Below are 16,573 nucleotides of genomic sequence, written 5' to 3'. Positions count from 1 at the left end.
GAATTATATAATTATAGGTATAAATAAGTATACATGATAACATATTTAATATAAAATGTTACATATATTCTAGATATCAAAATAAACAAATAATTTTTAGGTCTGTTTTATGAGCCGTACCTGTCGACAGACTCTGGATTTCTCCAGCAGGTATTGCTCTATCTTGGCTCCCTCTATGGCTCCTCTCTTGTTGAAGTGGATGTCAATGTATTTCCCAAAACGAGACGAGTTATCATTGCGAATTGTTTTCGCGTTGCCGAAGGCTGGAAGACAAACAATAGAAAGCAGTGATGATGTCATGTGTGTGTGTGTGAGTGTGTGTGTGTGTGTGTGTGTGTGTGTGTGTGTGTGTGTGTGTGTGTGTGTGTGTGTGTGTGTGTATGCGCGTGTGTGTGTGTGTGTGTGTGTGTTCCTACCTTCTAGTATAGGGTTGGCCTCCAGGACCTGCTGTTCTATCCAGGAGTGTTGGCCGCTGATGGCTGCCAGGAACTGAAGGATCAGTTTGGTGCTTTCTGTTTTCCCTGCTCCGGACTCACCACTAACAAGTCACACACACACACACACACACACACACACACACACACACACACAGAATATATGATGTGCAGTAGAAGGCCTGATGTGAAAGCAGACAATTGAAAGACAGCGAATGTCTCTACCAGAGAGCAAAATAATCAATCTAAAAGGTGTCAAGATAGTTCAGTCATTCGTACCTGATGATGCAACACTGGTCCCGGTTGTTCCTCTGCATGTTGAAGTAACAGTTGTCAGCAATGGCAAAGATGTGCGGCGGCATCTCGCCGATCTTCTTGTTGGTGTAGAGGCGGATCTGGTCAGCCGTGTAGATGGGCAGCAGCTGGTAAGGGTTGACGGCCACCAGGATGGAGCCGGTGTACGTCTGCACACAGACAGGAAGGGATGGGAAGGGATACAGTGATTTAGGGCATTTAAATGGCTCTGATTGTTTTGGACCGAAGCTGTTGTAGCAGCAGGGAAGAAGCTTTCAGATCCTTACACCTACAAAGACTGTACAAACCACTTTCTTTGACAGTTGGAAAGGAGCATAAACCGTACACATGTATGGTGTATTATCACCAATGCATGTTTGAGCAGCATTCTTTATGTATTTGGTCAAAGTGGATCTTTTCAATTACTTTATAAAGTGTTTACAGTTTCTAATCTTGCCATTGCAGCGTAACGTTTCAACTGTATGAGAAAATAAAACTAAATTCCTAATATTCTTTTCAGGCGAGTAAGTACTGTATTTAAGAAGATGATCTCATGTTTTATTTGAAAAATATTCAGCAAAATATTACGTAAAGTAACTACAGCTACAGATGTATTTGGTGGAGTTAAAGTACATTTACTTCTACCTGACCTTAATTTGAAAGCCTACTCAAGGGCTGCAAATGAACTCCAGACCAGTATACATTACACCTGCAACGATGATTATTTGTATTGCACATGATGTAACACATCAATACATAAAAAATAAGAGATACTGGAGATCAAATAATTCCTTTCAGCTCATTCCTGGACCAAGGACGATCTTCATATAGTGTCTGCAGTTATTTTTAAATCATGTTATTTTTGGAATGAAAATCCAATCTAATGATAAAATGATTATATGTGGCGAATGCATCAGATTCTATGCTGCAGAGTCGGGGGGGGGGGGGGGATGACAATGTGAAAGTATCAGTGTTCGCTATGAGAGAACGGACGGCCATGTTGGATTCAGAACAACATGCTATCAGGCTGGAGTGCTGAGAGGAGCAGTTCCATAAAACATGACACCTCCAAAGCTTCTACCATAAATAAAGGTTACACACTGTATCTTCTATAATACATGACTGCATTACTTACTTACTTAATTGCAGTGACTTCTGTTCCATTTTGAGGTTATGATGCAGAAACATGAATCATTCGACGACAAGCAGGGAACATACATGCAGTTTACAGATACAGTTCAATAGGAAATATACTGCGTGCAGTGCAGAGGTTGCATTAAACGCATGTATTAAGTGCATTATTTTCAGCAGAGGTTGGATCTCTCTCCAGCCATGCTGGACATGCAGCAGCTGACTTACCCTGCCACCACAGTTTGTCTTCAGAGGAGACAGGAAAGAGAGGGAATGGAGAATAGAGAATAAAGAAGCAAGAAACTGAGTTGAGAGCAGAAAGAAAGGCCAACAGCAGATGTCTGAGGTTGGATTTGTGCGATAATACTCAGAGTGTAATCCCCAGATAAAGGTTTAAAAAGCTCTCTGTATCTGGTGAGCAGGTTGTAGTAGCAGGTAGTAAACGGACAGTACTGCAGTAATACTCACATATATGAGTTTCTCTCTGTATCTGATGAGCAGGTTGCGGAGGATGCCAGCTTCGTTGAGGTCTCCCAGGCGGATCATGTCCTCCACACCATGGATGGAGGTGGGATGCATTGGCTTGATGTTGGTGGCATTCTGGGGGGATATCCAGTGCTCCTGGTGTGGTGGGAGGGGAGGACATTTGAGATTTTGGACAATCAAATCAAATCAATGTATGACATACAGTACAGGAGCAGTATAGGGGGATTTCAGACACAGTCTAGCATGCTCCCCCCACTGAATGTAGCGTACGTTGCCTTCATCATCCAGCACTTGGATCTGTCCCGAGTCACAGAGTTTGACCACTGCGCCGACCGGCACCTCAAACTCCCGACCGGTCTTTAAGTCCAACCAGACATAGTCGCCCTGCAAAGAAATCAAAAATTAAACTCCAAACCAGTATCATCATTTAGTTGAATCTCCATCAGAAAGGATCATTATTTTAAATCAAAGTTGACATAACAGATTGACGATTGGATGAAAACTCAGAACCAGAAAGGAACCGTGCCTTTATTACAGCATGCAATTTGATCAGACCCGTGATTAGAACCCATGCTTGTCTCGCCCGTTTCCACACTGCACCGAGACCCGGTTTAATGCAGTCTGGAGACATGTGACCCCCTGTAACCCCAACCAGACTGTGGGTTAAACAAGGCTTCATTTCTAGGCCTCTCTCTGACATTTACTTCCTCCGCTACGTTTATTAAAGCAGTTACATTAAGACTCGGTAAGTAAATTAATTCTAAAATAAAAAATTGTGCAGTCTGAAAAGGGTGAAATGAGACCCAGATGATCTCCTGGCCAGATCGACAGTCCAACTTGGATTAGAAGCTTCTGGAAAGGAAAAAGGCCAAAATGTGTACCAGTAAAGTGTTGAGGTGGACAGGCAGGTCATCTAATCAGACAGTTGGGAGAGGAAAGAAGGGTTAGTACGGATGGTGAATGATATTTGTTTATACTGTCAGATAGTATTATTGTACATCAATTTAATTTTCTTCCTAGTCTTGTACAAAAACATACAAAACTTAAGACACATGTTCCTAATCCTCTTTACTGCGCATTGGTTGATATATATTTTTCATCCAGATGGTGAGAAAATACAGCATTAAGTTTTGTTTGTCAGCAGGATTTAGGGGGAAAGTACCGGCTGATATTCATGAAACTTGGTGGAAGGTTATAGCACGAGCCATGAAAGAGCCCGTTACACTTCTGATATCCACATCATATTTTTCACGTATGGAAACGATTAATTAATCGGATGCTACCCTCGTATCTAAGGGATCAAGGTATCAAAACACCTCCAAGTCACTCCTGTAGCATATTCCACTTCACACCTGTCCATATGCTGAATGATCCAAACAATTCCACAAAGCTAAATGCACAGCTCCTGTTTATCAGTAGCAGAGTTAGCTGTTTGACATGCTAACATTAAAGATAAACAGCCAACCGCACTAGTACAGAAACAGTGTTTTAGACATAAATTGGCAGATTATTTTAGTGTTTAGAAAATATTGATCATAAAGATCACTATAGGAGCAGTTTAATATGCTGCAGTACTAACATAAGTTTGTGAATTTTATGTACAAACTTTTCAGATTCACCTTTCTTTAGTATCTCACTCGAGAATCATATGTATTATACTACTGGATTATAAACAAGGATGCATTAATCATCTTAATGTTGAAGCTGGTAAAGGTCGGCTGATTATAATACGAAAAAAAAAATCAGTTCATGTATCAATGGTTGATTATATTATGTTATATTAATCTGAATCTGCAAAAAAACAAGCAACTAAAGCAACTCAAATTCATGTAGAGAAGTATATATATATATAAGCTAAGCTAAGCTAACCGGCTACTGGCTGTAGAATAATATCAATCATCGCGATAAGCTCTTGGCAAGAATGAACACATTATCCAAAATGTCTAAGTATTGCTTTGAGGTACAATAGAGTTGGCTTTTGTTGCTCACAAACGTTGCCAAAAAATGTTGCCTCTGTGCCAAGGTTTGTAACACACACACACACACACACACACACACACACACACACACACACACACACACACACACAGACACACACACACACACACACACACACACACACTTAAACACTGTTTTCAGATATACAACTATGAATCATGACTCCGAACTGATTGAAAACAGAAAACCACATTCATAATTATTATTTAAAAAAATTATAATAATCTCTTTCTCTCTGACACACACACACACACACACACACACACACACACACACACACACACACACACACACACACACACACACACACACACACACACACACACACACACAGGTATCAGGCCACACAGAAATATAATTAACATTTGATGCAGAAGAAACAAGGGAACACACACATGTATCTTACACAAATCCCACTGTGTACAGACATAAAATTATGACTCATGAAACTTAAAACACACACACACACAGTTGCATACCGGCAGGAGTGTGCTGTGTTTCACCACAGTGTTGACGTTGCGTAGCAGCGCCCATTTGGCCAGATCCTTCTCATAAAGTTCCACATATTCTCGACGCTTGTACATCTTCACGTTCTCAGTACAAATTCCCACCTTCTGACAATGATATCTGATGTGAAACGTCTTCTAGTCCACATGAAGGAACATTACAAAAGGAATGTAAATTGCTCTGATGGTTCAATATTTGCTTCTTACCCACACCGGTGGGCAATGACATAAAATTAGCATAAAATCACACATCTTCATGGTTCAACAGGTTCAGTTCATCACATCTTCCAGAAAAAAACAATCCTGGTGTGTGTCATCACATCTTCCAGAAAAAAACAATCCTGGTGTGTGACCTTCGGTCCCGTCTCTCTCTAGAGTTCTAGTCCACTTTGAGGAAATTGATTTAAAAATATCTAATAAAATCCAGCCTTCCGCAGATCACTGAAGATTCAACTGCAGTAACATTTTGGAACAATCCTCCTGCTCTCTCCCTCTCTCTCTTTCTCTCTATCACACTGTCAACCCCCCCACCCCCACCATTCCTAACCTCCTCCGTAACCGATGGCAACAAGATGTGACTTCCTCTTCAGGTGTGTCCTACGTATGGTGTTGGATTTCTGGTCAGATAAATACAAACTCTTAAAGTAATGTGAACTAACAGGAGTGTGTTTCCTGACTGAGAAACAAACAAGGACAATATTAGTATTATTCATAATAATAGTAACACTTTACAATAAAGTACACAACAATGTTGTGACCGATCTGATAATTAAGGAATCGTTAATGAGTTGTACCTGAATCAAGGACTATTGTTGAGTTACAAGAGAACAGAGTGGGAGACACGTTATTGATTAATCATTAGGTAACGATTAGTCCGGGTTCGAGTCAGTTTGTGTGTTCTCCCCGTGTTAGGGCGGGTTTACCCCAGGAGCTCCGGTTTCCTCCCACAGTCCAAAGACATGCAGGTTAATTGACGACTCTGCGGGTGTTGATTGATGACCCTGTGATCGCCTGGCGACCCGACCAGGTGTAACCCTGCCTTCACCCCAGTGTCAGCTCCCTTCCCCCGATTTACCCTGAGGAATTATTAAAAACAAAACTACCTGTTCAAGTTTTTTAAAAAAAGAGATGGGTGTCGTATAGGGTAGCTTCTTATTAAGCGATTTTCCTATTAAAAAAAATGTATTGACTCATACAAAAATAATCCAAAATAATCCCTCTCAATCACTTATGAGCTACTTGAAGTGTGTGGTGGTGCCTGTATTCTCTCTTTTCTCTTCACTGTGATGTGTTCGGGACGTTTCTGTGGGTCCATCCTGTCTGTCTATCCATTAGATAAATTATATCGATAATACATTTCCCAGAGGATGAATCCCGTGACACCAGCAGGCAGTGGTGGAATGTAACTGTGACATTTGGTACACACATTCATGGTCCCCTCAGGAGAATTGTAATAATTTTAACAGCTGGACCTTAACAGCACCACAATCTTTCCTAAATTTAATTTTGTTTCCTATTTCCTATTTCGTTTTTTTGTTTTTTTAAACACCTGCACACTGAGTGAGTTGTGTGAATTGGGATGTTAGCGTGCTGCTGTTAGCATTTAGCTTTAGTTCTGTCTTTTTCCTTCTTCCTCCTCTGTGAGAAGAGAGAGAGATGGGAAGAACACGAGACGTGTGTCGCATGAGATGTGCGTTGGTGAGTGTGTGTTACACATATGTCAGTTTAATTAAGTAAATACTCCGTCTGGCAAACTGAGCTACCTGAACATAACACCGCCAAGCACCTGTCACACACAGAGAGAGAGAGAGAGAGAGAGAGAGACGAGGAGAAGAGAGAGAGAGAGAGAGAGAGAGAGAGAGAGAGAGAGAGAGAGAGAGAGAGAGAGAGAGGCTGTGTCAGAGCGGGCCAACTATCAGAAAGCACATGTTACATTATTTAACAGAGGATCTGTTTGGCGTCTCCACTTTTATATTTCTTCTTCTGTGCATCTCTTTCTCTCCTCCCATCATACACACAGCTCTCAAAGTACTGATGTGCAGATGGAGATCATGCTGATGAGTTTATGATGATCAGCTTTTATCAGTTCCAGTTAAAAAACACACATTAATGAGCAACACTGACATGTTCCTTCATTACAATCCCACATCCTACCATGCTGCTGCCACAAATACTCAGCACCAAATGTGTGCCAAATAGAAAATAAAGAATAAAACCAGCTTTATCCATTAAGACTATCTTTCTCTATTCAAACCATCCATCCAACTCACAGGCCATTAGATGCTTTTTACACAACTCATTTAAAGATCAATAAAGCCCCCAAGTCAACTAACCAGACACTGCAGCAAATGGAGACGGCCATGGTGATTCATGACTCACTGATTGTCAGAGGACACAATAAAGGTGCTTCATTTTCAGGGCTTACGGGTTTTTGGGAAGACCTCTTGCATGAAATGCATTGTTGCAAATAAATCCTCCTTGTGTCTTTTTATGATTGCTGGCCTGGTAGCTCAGAGTATCGCTAACAGAAACACTTTCAAATAGAAAGTAACAAACTCGACATGTACCTTCATTCTTCAGACACAACAAAGTAATCATTTGGATTCCTACTCTAGCTCTCCACCTTTGCTTGTATTTATAATTTTACAACAAAAGTTCAGCCCGGCATGCAGTAGTAGTTTGCAGTGTATGTGATACACAGGACAGATCCACTGGACAGACGGACGAGAGAGACGAGCCACAGTGTTGTGTGATGTAATGTCCATGCTGCCTGCGGTGGGCGGGCGTGCGCTCTCACCATCTCTTTCTTCAGGTAAATAATTCAGGCCAGACATGAGCCGGGTATTCTGTTACGCCTGCTAATGTCCCTCCTGTGTGGAAAGGTAACAAACCACACAGAGGACGGGCTGAAGACGCCGACAATGAACCACCATGGCGTCACATTTGTAGTAAAGGTCACGAGCAAATTATACAATTTCACACACGCAAATGTAACACCCATCAGCACGTGGTAGAAAAGAGTATTCATTATTTGAAAAATGAGTGTGATCACAGACTGGTTTGATGTAACTTTAACAGAGAGTCGTGATGTGTGTTCTGTCACATCAGCTCAGTCTGAACTCTCTCTAACTGCAGCTTTGTATTTCATATCGAGGTTCATTATAGTGTCTGTAAGTGAAGCTGCAGTCCACAGCTCAGTATCTGTCTGCAGGTGAGAGTCTGCCCTCTGCTGGTGTTGTTGATGACACGCCATTTAGAAAACACTTTTTTGCAGCAACAAATATTTTGTTCTTTTGAGAGTGAAACGAATTCTAAAGTAACAGCTCGACCATCATAACTCACAAACTCAGATTAATTTAATTTAACATTTAATTTATTCACACAGGACAGCTATTAAGACGATGTGATTGATAAAGGTAGTTCCAGCTCAACTCATTTGCATTTAGATTGATCATTCCGATAAGTCAAAGGTTCTCAGGGTGAGATACAGTGACAAGCTAATTCGTCACTGAATAAACTCGCCCATAAAAACACAGACAGACCAGCTCTCCCTTCTGCTTCAATGCACAATTAACATAAACATTTTGTCTCTATTCGGCCTCCACAGATGGAACAAAGCACGTAGACACAGTCAGTGAAGATAGAGATCTTTTACTCCAGTAAGATTAATACTCCAGTATAATACCATAGCAAGGTTGTTGTAGTAAATATGCAAAAGGAATTTTGTTTTTCATGATATTTAATTCTATTAAAGCTGAAAGTTGAAGTTTGTGTTGTGATGTGTTAAATAATTTGCACAAAAAAAAAAACCTGCTTTCAATTTAGTCATAAGCAACTGGAGCTGGTGTGCACTGGAGACACATATTAATACCAGGTGTGAATCATCATCAGGTTAAATCGTTTCTATATACAATCTGGATAAGAGATTCATTTTAATGCAAGGTGTGAAGGGGGTCTTTGTTTCCTTCACCAACAAAACAGACCAGACTAACAACCTCGGAGGTCAGGATTTAAAAAAACAGCACTATTGCCACCAAAGAACCTGCTGACAGCCAAGTGCATACGCCAGGGGGGGAACAAACAATTCCTTATGCAACACAATGCCAAGCAAGCACCCTTGGAGGTAAGTCTCTGTGCTTTGCTTTAGCCCCATGGCAGGAGTATCCCCAAAAACTAACATGCTTGTGTTTTATTGTGTGAGGAGCCTTGTTACACAAGATGGAATATAAAACACCAGAACTCCAATTTGACACATTTTGACAAATTTGGTATCTGTAACGCCGCATGTGTGCATGTATATAACTTGAAAACAACATTGAGACTTTTCCCTGAAGGTTTAAAATAAATAGTGACCTCCAATATGTGCAGGTTTCAAATATAAACAAATATAAACATCCATGGTTGATTCATTAGCTGTCCAACACGTTCTCACTCCCAATACTGATGCTTGGCCAGTATTGGTCACCAGGTCCAGGTCACCATCGAGCATCCGTTTTGGACGTGTCAGGACTGCTGGTCAGTTTCCCTTTGTTACATGTAGTTTTTTTAAAATAAACTTCCATCTTCAAAGGAAGTTCTAGGGAATAAAATGATAAAGTTAGATTACCATGTGATAACCAAGTGACTAATGACACCTCGTGTGACTAATGACTCAAAAATATCAAAGTTTAGAACAGGACATGTGTTCTTCCCATTCTTTCTGTGTTTCCCATTATCTTGCATGTCTAAAGCAAGTTTTCACAATTGAAATCAGCGACGTTGGTTTACCTGGACGAGCGTGCCGAATCTGTAGCTGAGAGGATGTACATTGTCCTCCCAGCCCTCCAGCAGCCAATCTGATCCCTTCCTGTTCATTTTCATTGTCATGGTTAGCACGTCTAGAGCTGCACTCCAGCTAAAACATGAATGCTTCCCTCTTGTTTCGATGTGGCGATCGGTTGATATTATTTCGTAAATTGGTGACGACAGGTCTCCCAAGCATCGTTGTTATTCACATTCTTAAAAAGATCCACAGAGACATCGCAAAATACATGAGACCTCCAGTGCAAAATATCCTTGGCTTGGTGTTCAAAAAAAAAAGAAAATCTGTCATGTTGTCAAAAAACACAAAAGTAAATATCAAATATCATCCACAGTCATCTTCTTCTTCCCCATAAAAAAACACTTTTTTTGTGTCATCCAGTGGCAGCAGAGTTTTGTTTGGACCTGTACAGTTTGGATAGAGGTCAGAGTGTGTGTGATCAACCTCCACAGAGAGGGCTGAGGGCTGTCCTCTGTGTGTGTGTTAGCTTTTTTTATTGGCTTGTCCCATTTGGGCCTCGACAGCGAGGGAACGCTGTCAGAGCTGATTAGTCGATCACAAAGCTGACAAGTTCAGCAACGCATTAACTGAGTATCAAAAACACCGACACTGAGGCCATCGCATACTCGCACACACACACACACAGCATGTGTGTGTGTGTGTTTGACTACAAAGAGCAGCGTAATGAGTAGCTGATTCTTAATGAGTGCGCTTCGCTGCAGAGGGGGCATAGTTTAGAAAAAGCTCTGTTATTTGTCATGTTGGTGTGTGTGTGTGGGTGTGTGTGTGTGTGTGTGTGTGCGCGTGTGTGCATGTGTGTGTGCGCGTGTGTGCATGTGTGTGTGTTTACCTGCTGTAGAATGACCATGGTTCTGGTTTCTGTCCTTATGATTGGACATCAGCAGTCACCTGTGGACCCTGAGAAAGAAAAGTATAATAAGAACAACGTTTCATGATATATTTTACTATACTCTATGCTAACAGCTGGTATGGCTTTATATTTTACATTAAATTGCATATCGCAACACTTAGGCATAAGAAACAGAAAAAAAAATGAACCACACACACACACACAGCGATGTGTATGAAATAGTCCAAGAAATAGTAAGCGTTGCAGGGAAATACAGAATATAAAAAGGTGCACACTGTTTTTAGTGGATGTGTGACTGATGGTGTATGATACAACACAGCAGTGCTGTATGCAGTAACAGTACTTTGGCAATATGGAAGATCAGTTCCTGTTTAACGGGACAGTGGAAATGTTGTAAGCACACTGACTTTTAAAGTTTATATTTTCATTTGTCTTATTAGCAAACAGATTCCCATTTAGCAGAAACTAAGCAGCATAAGCATTGGTGTTGTCTTGGTGTCGATCTGATCTATTTAAAGATTGATATTCTCTCTTCTTTTAGCTTTATTTCAAAGGCTAGTTGCATGCTTCATCAATGGGATGGCTATAATCAACAGCTGATCAGTGGTTAAAATGATTGATTATAGCTGCTTTAAAGAGGAAAGAAAGATTTAAAGGACCTTCATTCTACTTCTGTGTTTTGCTACTTGACATTTAATATCCAGAACCAATTAAGATACGTTTAATAGATCAAACCCACATATGACCTGTGACTGACTCCACCTCACTGATGTGTCACATGACACTTAATAAACCCGAATGTGTGTGTGTGTGTGTGTGTGTGTGTGTGTGTGTGTGTGTGTGTGTGTGTGTGTGTGTGTGTGTGTGTGTGTGTGTGTGTGTGTGTAAATTTTCAGCCTCCCTAATGAAGCTTTAGTTTGATCCTTTGACTTTCTGACACATGGCAGCCATGAAACCGCGACCTCATTAGACGTTTTGTTGGGGTTTCTCTTTGAGAAGCGGGTCATGTTTAAACCTGAGCTACAAAATAGAGTCCAGGTTTAAAGGGGTCCCCTTCCTACACTCGCACATTTCATCTGTGATCTGTAATCAGTAGTTCAGGGCATGTCAGAAGTTTTGTGAGAGGATGAGGGAATTCACTCTTTTGATTTCCCCCTGTTTTCTTCATTTCCTCTGAGGATGGTGTCCAGGGGGATCTCCCCCAGACCTGGATCAGGGCACCAGAGAGCTCCTGGACAGTCTTTGGTGATACTTGGAGGTGTTGGATGCATAATGTCCCAAAGGTGCTCGACTTGATTTAGGTCAGGGAAACGTGAGGGCCAGTCAATGGCAATTAAAGCCTTCATCATCCAGAAACGACACACTCTGGACACATGAGGCCGGGCTAGTCCTGCACCAGGGGGAACCCAGGACCCACTGCACCAGGAGGAACCTAGGGCCACTGCACCACTGTGGCAGGCAAAGCTGTTTGTACATGAGAATTAACCACAGTAAATTATTCACTCTCTCATTATCCAGCTTTTATTGGATCATTTGACCCTTGACTCCTGGCAGCCATGACAGCTGCCTTTCAAAGGGAGAACTGACTCTTTGAAAGCTAAACTCTGAATAACTAAATGCACCTGAGGGGGTTTCGCCTGACTGGAAACCTTTATAAGGTTGTTTTTAACACGCTGGAACTTCTCCCTCTCCACCGCACCAATGGCAGTGCTAATGTTTAAATGTCAGGTTTGGAGCTCGCAACCATAAAAAACTGTCCGTCTACAACACACATTAAACATTCTTTATTTCTGTAGTTCTTTGTCCATCCACACATTAAACAATGTGTCACAGATCAGAACAACACATTGGTGTTTATTGATAGTGGTGTTTGATGTTCTGTACATGTTCAATTGTTTGAGCTCTTAACAGTATATTTCTCCACCTTACAGAGACTAACAAACAGCTTGCAAATCAAGAAGATCATTTAATTTCAGCTTGAAACATCTTATCTAATATCTAATATATTATCTACTAAAAACTGAAAGAATCACCACCACAAGTACACAAATTCACATATAATGCAAGCGTGACTCTCTCTCTCTCTCTCTCTCTCTCTCTCTCTCTCTCTCACACACACACACACACACACACACACACACACACACACACACTATCAATATTTCAGAATCTAATTACCCCTGCAGAGGTCTGGGACAAAGGTGGTGTGCAGCCATGGCCTCTATATGTGTGTGTTGTCTAAACATATCAGATTTTCATACCATGTAGTTTAAGACACATTAGCAAAGGTGAGCGGCACAGTGAAAGTAAAACACAGTGCTACAGAGACAGAAGAGTTGTGAGAGAAGGAGTTAGAAGAGCAGAAAAGCAAGTAAATCAGCAAGAAGAGGAGGAAGAAGGATATGGTAGTAAAAAGCAGGAAAATAACCTCCACCTGGCCACTCACACACACACACACACACACACACACACACACACACACACACACTGGGAAAGGCAGATTGGCAGAGTAAAACCCTCTAATGGGACAGCTGTGGACGAACATCGAACCCAATTGATTAGAGTAAGTTTCTGGGGCAACACAATGAATGAAAGGTGAAGGGCTTTCACTTTGTGAAGGAGGCTTGCATGCATGACATTTCCAGTGAGGGATGCAGTTAAGATGTTGTTTTTGTATTTGTGAAATATGAGCAACTCAATATCACCAGGCCATTAAAGTCAGTTCATTTAGCTTTGATAAATTGTTGTTCTCACACAGAATCTGCTCACGTCAGACGTTGTGTTGAAATATGAATGTTGACATAATCCTCAGCTACACCCACTTCAGAAAATGATATCATAATGTATACATTAGGATAAGAGTATAAAAGCTTTGTGAGTACCCAGGGAGGAACCAGGAGTCTGAACCAACCTGCTGCTCCGTCAGATTCAGAGGGTGTAAATAAAATTAGACTTTGTTTAGGAATTTAACTTTTAAAGGTTTGCAAGTTTTGCTACATAGTGTGTTGATTACTACATTATGGTATATTGGTATTGTTGTAATTAATAGTTATTGTACCGGCCAGAGACAATACTGTTATTTGTGTGTGATATGTGCATTGCCATGCCTCTTGTACATGTTGACAAATAAAAAAGATATAATGAAAGTGCAGTTGAGCAAATCATCTGAAACAAAACTAGAATATTTCCCTAAACAATTGTTTTGTTTTTGTGCCAAATCCTAACCAAAACTAAGTGTGTACGATCAAAACGTTTTAATTATATTCACGTCATCGTCTTGTTGATAATGATGTCAGATCAGAAAACGCTTAACTGTGCTGTTCTTAGAGCAAAAACATATTTGTCATTTCATTTGGAAGACTTGTTTGGTTGTTTTCATCACTAGAATCCGTAGAGAAATAATAATGATGTATTGTCTTCTACAACCTGCCTTCAATATGTTCTTCAGACCAGCACATGTACACAACAGTGTATCTTCTAATAAACTGGACCAATAAACTACATCTGTAAATATCTTCAGCTCATTGGAAAAGGAGAATGAGACTACATCTGATTATTTCTAGAGAAGCCATCAACTTATCATCTTGTCCTATCCAATCAGAAACTCCATTCATGCGTGCACACTATATTATGTTTATATGTTCTAACATTTGGCTTGTGACCATTAATAGCACATCAACCAAAAGACCATCTTCCCTTCACACATTGTTTCATGTTCATTGCCCCCACAGTGAGACCATAAACTTCTTATTTTTCCTGGGATCTGGGTATAAAAATGATTGATTGCAGGTATTCTCTGACTGGAGGAGATGTGTAGTGTACTTTATTATTGATTCATAAATTATTAGCACTGCAGAATATGATACCTATCGAAAAAGCAAGTCATAATCTTAAAGCTACAGACTGATGACACTGCTCAACAAACCAACCTGGGAAAAAGCTCTTTATATTATTCGTATAAAATAATAGACATTTGTAGCACTAATACTATAAGAGCTGCCACTACTGTTTGATAAAGTGTTCAATCGCTGGCAGTAGTTCTGGGTGTGGTGTGTCTGTGTTTTTCTGAATTGTTGACATACATTTCTAGACAAACGTCTTGTATTTAACTTGTAACTTAAAGACCCCCCCCCCCCCCCCCACACACACACACACACACACACACACACACACACACACACACACACAGTAAGGAGATTAAAATAAAGCCAGCGTGCCTCTATAAGCCCACTGACTGACTGTTTGTCCTTACCCTTTTGTGTGATCTGAACTCTTCTGTCCTTCTTCTGTCCTTACCACAGACGTCCTCCTCAGCGGATGGAAGGATGAAGAACAGGTATAGAGAATGAGTTCAGGGTCTTTCTTCAGGAGAAGAAACCTGTTAATCCCACTGTAGAAGGAGCTGAATGTAAAATATCGACACCTTCATTTTTATCCTTGCTTCCAGCCTCAGAGCTTTTCCTCTTTGTAGCTTTATCTCCAGTGGCTTTTTTCACGCTTTGCTCTCCTCTCTTGCAGATTTTAGACTCTTTGTTTCACTCATTACTTCTACTTTTCTTCTTCTGCCCTGTCTTCTGCTTGTTTCCTCTGTTGTTCATGTGAAGGTGTGCAGAGGTATAAGGAGTGACTCCCTTCTCCTCTTCCCTCCCTCCGTCCTTGTTGTTGGGTTTAAAGGTGACACGGCAAGCTGCTCATTCACTGCCACTGATCCCTGTTACAGAGAGAGAGAGTCAGTGGGGGGTGATGAGGCTCAACAATAGAGGAGGTCGTAATTAGACACAAAAGTACACACGCACACACACTCTCACACACACACACGCCAGTGGTGGAATGCAAATAGTACATTTACTCAAAAGCAAATACTGAATACTTGTAGTTTACTTGAGTATTTCCCTTCCCAGCAACATTATACTTCTCTTCCACTACATCTCAGAGGTCAATGTTGTACTTTTTATTCCACTACATTTGCCTGACAGCTTTAGTTACTCTTCAGATTAGTTTTTCATCCTCTTCTTGTCTCACTGCCTCACACTGGAAGACAAATCCAAAAATACATAAAATACACGTCATGTTTTATTGGCTAACAATAATAAAATAAGAATGTGCACTATCCATTGGAACATCATGACACTGTAAGGAGGAGGGGTTAGGCTGGAAAATAATGTACAAGAGAGGATCTCCAACCATCAGAAGAAAGACGACTAATAACACGTTTATAATAATAATAACCTGTCTTTTAGAATTGGGATGTACAGTTTTCAGTGACTCCATACATGAAGTCCTAACTTTTCACATCACTGTAATCATATATGTCTGGTGCACCTACGTGAACAGTAATGGAGTCTTAATGGATTGTAGATGAAAAATGCTCTGTTCTGTGGGCTGCAGAATTTCTGAGCGATGGCCCACAAAGGCGGACAGAAAGCTGCAGGCTGCTCATCAGGATTTTGATAGACCTTCTGCATGCAACAATACAGTGGATCACTGAACAGGGCAAAAAAGATTGACTAGGTTAAGTAGTTATGGCATTTTAAAGCTCCGGTCTCCAACTGATTACAGGAATGACTGATATCATGCTGAGGAAGATGACTTTTTATGTATAGGCTTCAGACACATTGTCCCCAGAGGCCTTTACAATCTGTATAGACAATAAAAATTAAGAATATCCATAAACTGACATTTTTCTGCAGATTGATTATGCTTGCGCATGGACCCCCAACACATTTCATCGACAGTTATGTCTCCAAAGATTTGCAGGAATGTTTTGACTGTATCTTATACACAATTTGTCCACAATAAAGTTAAATAAATTAATTTTACATTGTTACACAGAAACTATCCAAGCAATGAATTCCTTCAACGATTGTCTTCTGGACAAACCTTTATTTACATGGAACTTGGGATGCTCTACGATTCTCTAGTACTTTAAAAAAGAAAAAAATATTTAAAGGCATCAAACTTTTTGAGAGACATGTTGGATTTCTGTTTTGTGTTGCCGTATGCAACCAAAGAATACGGCGGTCCCGCGATTGTGCAGGTCCGTACACTTTCC

At 40.6% G+C, this 16,573-nt stretch overlaps 1 protein-coding gene across 1 annotated transcript in view; it reads right to left on the bottom strand.

Moving 5' to 3' along the window:
• myo7aa (myosin VIIAa) overlaps nt 1-2,728 on the bottom strand; it is a 28,477-nt gene extending 25,749 nt beyond the window's left edge. The window contains exons 1-5 of the mRNA XM_084018778.1: nt 2,616-2,728; nt 2,328-2,480; nt 714-898; nt 417-538; nt 121-263 (exon numbers count right to left, since the gene is read on the bottom strand). Of these exons, the coding sequence (XP_083874904.1) occupies nt 121-263; nt 417-538; nt 714-898; nt 2,328-2,438 (561 nt within the window). The 5' untranslated portion in view covers nt 2,439-2,480; nt 2,616-2,728. The remainder of the gene's footprint in view (nt 1-120; nt 264-416; nt 539-713; nt 899-2,327; nt 2,481-2,615) is intronic.
• Between the last annotated feature and the right edge of the window lie 13,845 nt (nt 2,729-16,573).

Source organism: Eutrigla gurnardus (genome assembly GCF_963514095.1).
Source record: "Eutrigla gurnardus genome assembly, chromosome: 10".
NCBI classification, from domain to species: Eukaryota; Metazoa; Chordata; class Actinopteri; order Perciformes; family Triglidae; genus Eutrigla; species Eutrigla gurnardus.
Note: the sequence above shows the minus strand (reverse complement) of the source record. Positions and strands in the feature narration are given on the sequence as shown.